This window comes from Leuciscus leuciscus, assembly GCF_965113295.1.
Source record: "Leuciscus leuciscus genome assembly, chromosome: 2".
In the NCBI taxonomy this organism is placed as follows: domain Eukaryota; kingdom Metazoa; phylum Chordata; class Actinopteri; order Cypriniformes; family Leuciscidae; genus Leuciscus; species Leuciscus leuciscus.
Window position 1 is genome coordinate 57,122,357 of NC_138726.1, and position 5,000 is coordinate 57,127,356.

The 5,000-nt window shown below is 40.9% G+C and overlaps 1 protein-coding gene across 7 annotated transcripts in view; it reads right to left on the bottom strand.

Moving 5' to 3' along the window:
- The window catches only part of arhgef11 (Rho guanine nucleotide exchange factor (GEF) 11), a 46,507-nt gene that overhangs the window by 9,741 nt on the left and 31,766 nt on the right, over nt 1–5,000 (bottom strand). For all 7 annotated transcript variants that reach the window (XM_082162325.1, XM_082162326.1, XM_082162323.1 and 4 more), the window contains 5 exons: nt 4,693–4,863; nt 4,483–4,564; nt 3,690–3,764; nt 3,565–3,599; nt 3,262–3,432 (listed from right to left, as the gene is read on the bottom strand). In XM_082162325.1, coding sequence (XP_082018451.1) covers nt 3,262–3,432; nt 3,565–3,599; nt 3,690–3,764; nt 4,483–4,564; nt 4,693–4,863 — 534 coding nt within the window. The remainder of the gene's footprint in view (nt 1–3,261; nt 3,433–3,564; nt 3,600–3,689; nt 3,765–4,482; nt 4,565–4,692; nt 4,864–5,000) is intronic.

Genomic DNA, 5,000 nt, shown 5'->3' on the forward strand with positions numbered 1-5,000 from the left:
TTATGATTTACATGTGGAAAACAAATTAGTACTTCATTCTAGACAGACAGAAGTTCTGTTTCACAAAGCAATTATTATAAAAATGTTTTATAGTATGTATTAATATGTGCGTAAGCTCTTAAAGGGACAGTAGCCTAATAAACCTGCTGCTGTCTGTCATTAATGTTAATCAAACAACAAAAGACAAAGAGAAAATCACTCACTGCTCTCGACTGAATAACTTTTGTAGCTTTAATAAGGATTAATCTAGATTTCATTTATAGTTTGATAACTTTATTCAATTTCTGTATGTTTCCTTCCTGAAACTCTTAACCCTTTAGAACCGGCTGTGCCGTCGCCGACACACACCAGCAAGCTGTATTCATGTCACTGTAACTCTTCAGCCGTTTGCACTATCAGAACCCTTCAAACTGCCCCTGACAGTAGACAACATGCGCTTTTCAGAAATATACGGCTTATTACGGTAAGCAAATGACAGCAGCTTTCTGGTAGAGCGGGAAGGAAGGATTTGAACAGAGAGATACGAAGCGCGACAGGTTAGAGTGTTTTGGATTGCTTAAAATAATAAAAGAAACGAACAAATACATGGCGAAAGAAGTGTTAGAGGGGAAGAGGGGATTGGGATGATTTTTAATGAAACTTGGGAGGCGGATGGCCGTTACTCTTTCACGTATCTTAACATGTATGTGTGCGTTCCTATGAATGTGTGCATTTGTATGTGTGCGTGTATGAATAAAAGTGTCCTAAATGAAAACTGTGCAACCCAATGTCACAAAAAAGACTTGTATATATGTATTATAGTTCATTTTTCAACTTTAAAGTGTTAGTTTCTTTCGTTCATGATTTTTTCTGTTTTTTCCTAAAAAAAAATCATCTTTTTTTTTATTTGTGTCTTTTTAAATTCTATTTACAAACTCACCACACACAATAATGGTCAATAAGTGTAATTTGTTGAAAGCGAATCTTTTTCTGAAAAAGATGACACCTTGCACATGAAGAAAGCACATTGTTTCAGAATTGTACTAGCCTGGGTTTCCCCATGATGCCTTGAGCGCAGCACGATTTTATTCACGCTGCTAGTCAGCATGGATTCCATGGACCAGATTTTCGCCTCAGCTAGGGAACCAATCACAGAACGGGGAGGGAGCAGCAAGACGATGACGACATCTATGCGACACACCGAAGCAGTTTGTTTATATCTATGGATCCAACATGGCAGACGGAAAAATATATGCATATTTTTAGGAACACATCTACAAAAATATGCCTGTATTTCAAGTTGATAAAATAATTTAAAATCCACATCAGTTTATTTGTGCCGACGCGCCACGCCCTCCCAGGATCTATAATGTTACCTAGGCTACTTCCACTTTTAAAAATTCCTCATAACCGCGTGCGCGATCTGCTTGCAGTCGTCGAGATGGATGCTGAGGAGCTGGAGAAAAGAATAGCTAGTGGAGGATTGTAAAGTTGTCGACAATACGTCATCAAAAATCAAGTCCAGTGTGTGGGAGAAATCAAGTCCAGTGTGTGGGAGAAATCAAGTCCAGTGTGTGGGAGAAATCAAGTCCAGTGTGTGGGAGAAATCAAGTCCAGTGTGTGGGAGAAATCAAGTCCAGTGTGTGGGAGAAATCAAGTCCAGTGTGTGGGAGAAATTTGGAGTTATCTGAAGAAAATATTGTGAAAGGCTTTGCTGCATTTTCGTGTTGGATAGCCGCACATGTGGAACTTCATCCCTGAGGAAGCACGCAGATAACTGTGGTAACAAAGCAGTTCTATTGAACGGTATTTTTCATATGTAACACTGTTCAGTATGTGTGGTGTGCAGGGCGTGTTTGAGCCCAAAATGGTCAGATGTAGGCTAGACGAAATTGTGTGGCATATAGTGTTGTAGCCGCGACTGTTCGACTGGTAAAATGTTACAGCTACTCAGTTTTGTGGTAACGTTAGCCATGTTCTTCATGTACCGGCCTTTTGACAGCTTCGGCTGAAGTTGTCCTTGTGTTCATTGTCGTGTAATAACTTCTGTATGACCTGGCAATAAATATTTTTGTAAGTGTGTCTATAATGTGATAGTCTAAACTGATTTTATTTCGGGTGCGGGTCGGGTGTCGGTTCTATTTTAAGCGGGTCGGGTGCAGATTTTAATTAGTGCTGCTGTGGGAAAACGGGTCGGGTGTGGTTTTAAGCACTGCGGGTACGGGCGGGTGCGGGTTTACAAACTCGGACCCGTGCAGGACTCTGGTGTACACATAAATCTCTGACCCATCGTCGTCTTCTTCTTCGTTGAATTTCTGTCGCTCTACATACGTCATCTGGTATAATTGAAACGATTGGCTATGAGCACAGTACAGTACGTACAGGCGCATTTGATAGACATTCGTAGCGCCCAATAAACGGCTCTGGGCATTCGTAAACCACGGCTCAAATACGAGAAAATGAACATGTGGTTCCCAGACCACGTCTCAAAGAGAAAGTGGTCTGACGTTAGCCAGGCTAGAATTGTACAGTCAAAACAATCTAATTATGTGAAAAACACCTATTTTAGCTTCAGGTTCTAAAGGGTTAAATCACTGCTTACAAGGTCACATGGGTCTACAACAATAACCTTTTGTGCATTTTGACTGGGCAAGTAAAAACCACGATTGTTTCCCGAAACCGTATTGTCGCAAATTTGTCATTTAACCTCGTTAGTTAATGATGTCACGCATGTGGTGGAGTAATAACTTATTTTAATGAATCTGTTTGAGATCAAATTAACGCCAGATGTTTGGCTATATTACAGTCATGGCATCTGAGGACTAGTTCTCATTTTTCTCGGTTATTTTGCTTTATTTCCAGATTCAGTCATAGACTCGTTCTTACACACTAGAGCACGGTCACACACACACACACTCCTCAAAAACTACACTTTAAATCTCTTGACAAACTAAAAGATGTAAATGACATTTGTATGTCTTCTAAATAAAAGACTGAATGTCAGATTGCTTATTTTGCTCAAGATCAGGATTTATTGAGTCCACATGTCATGCAAACTAGAGACTCTTCTTCTAACCACAAGTCGAGTCGCTCCAAACACACAACTCTGCGATGCTGTTTGCGAATGTTTGTTGGAACGATGGTTTCGGGAAACACCGACTCGTTGAACACACCCCTGACTGGGCCAATAGAAACAGACTGAGCCCTGATATAATGAAGCGCAGGTAAATGTGACGATATAATCGGTTCATGTGAAGATTGCAAACACTAGAGTTCGCTCACCATCCTGAAGAGCAGCTTCTGCAACACCAGCTTTAGATTGGAGGAAACCATCCCCGTCCTGGCGAACGCTGGCTCCTGATTGGTCGGTGGGAGTGGTGGGTGTCAGAGCACATTCATCATCGCTGTTAGAGTCCCGTTCCAGAGACACGGACGACTCCGACAGAGACACGTCTACGGGACAGCCGGAAATAACATACTCTAAACCTTCATCATCAAAGCTGAATTTTCAGCATCATTACTTTTGATTGGTTTCATTAACAGATAGTTTAATCTCCAGATATGGTTATATGAGGCGTCTCTCACCGAGCTGATTGGCTGATGAACACACACCTGAGGACCTGAAACAGAGCACACACACACACAGTTTGATCAGAGAGAGAGAGACAGTGGTGTTCAGTGTGTGTGTGTGCTGGTCTGAGCTCACGTACCGCACTGGTGACTCTGGTTTAGCTGATCCTGATCCAGTAGCTGAGGCGATTGTCTTATCCAGCTGGTCTTTCCAACTGAGACACAAGAGCAAACACACATCCATCCAAAGACAATTACAACACTAATAATTCCAGCTCTCAGACTCACTCTCAATCAAAGCAGAATTTTTCTTTTTTTAAGCTGATTTCCATTTCAACATCAGTATTTCAGAAGTGTATGAGAACATGATGTATGAGCACATTTTCAACTATATGAACCGTTTTGAACTTCTTTTTGTGTTGTTTTTGCTTAATTCTCCTTGTATTTGCTCAATGAATTCATGAAAGTACCAAGGTTGTCCTTGTTAACTAAAACTGCTAACAATATAAACATTTTTTGTTAACTGAAATGAAGCTGAAATAAAATAAAATATTTATTCTGATTAATTAATTAAGAAATTATGCCTTGGCAATAAACTTGAAATGAGTTTAAGTTGAAGCACTAAAATTATTAACTGGAAATGAATAGAAACTAAAATGAACTAAAACTTAAATGGAAATAAAAATAACCTATATCGCAATATAAGAACAAAGAAATTACTCAAAAAAAAAAAAAAAAAAAAGTAAAATGATATAAAACTATATTAACACTGAAAAGAATTAGGAAAGCATTGTATAAAATGGTTTAATGTGCAGTATAGACTGCTTATATAAATGGCATGTTTCACCCATAATAATGACAGCAGGAATAAATAAAGCTCCCTGATAGGCTGCAAACCTGTCAATCAAACACAAGCAGCCAATGAGGACTCACGTGTTCTTCTCTGACGAGGTCCCGGCCACCAGCTCATAGATCTGTCTCTCAGACGTGCTGATCACATACAGCGCTTTATTGTCTGCGAGAGAAAAGCCCTGAGATGAAACGTGTCTCTATCTCCTCCGACAAGCCTCTCCTCAGTGTTTTATTTAAAGAAGACTCTGGGATGCACTTGCAAGTATGAATGGATGAGGTGTGACCTCTGACCTGTGGCGACGGAGCGCACGAGGGAGGAGTCGAGGCGTATGACGGGACAGAAGGGTGTTTTGAGGTCAGTAGCTCCGCCCAGCGAGCGTGACGGACAGCGCAGGATGAGGCGCTCGTCGGGACCCTTCTGGAGCAGAACCAGCAGATCTGAGAGCAGCAGCGCCTGGATCTCTGCACACACACACGCACACACACACACACACACACACACACACACACACACACACACACACACACACACACACACACACACACACACACACGTTTTAAAGACTTTAAAGACTTCAAAAACTCAAAGCTTAAAGACA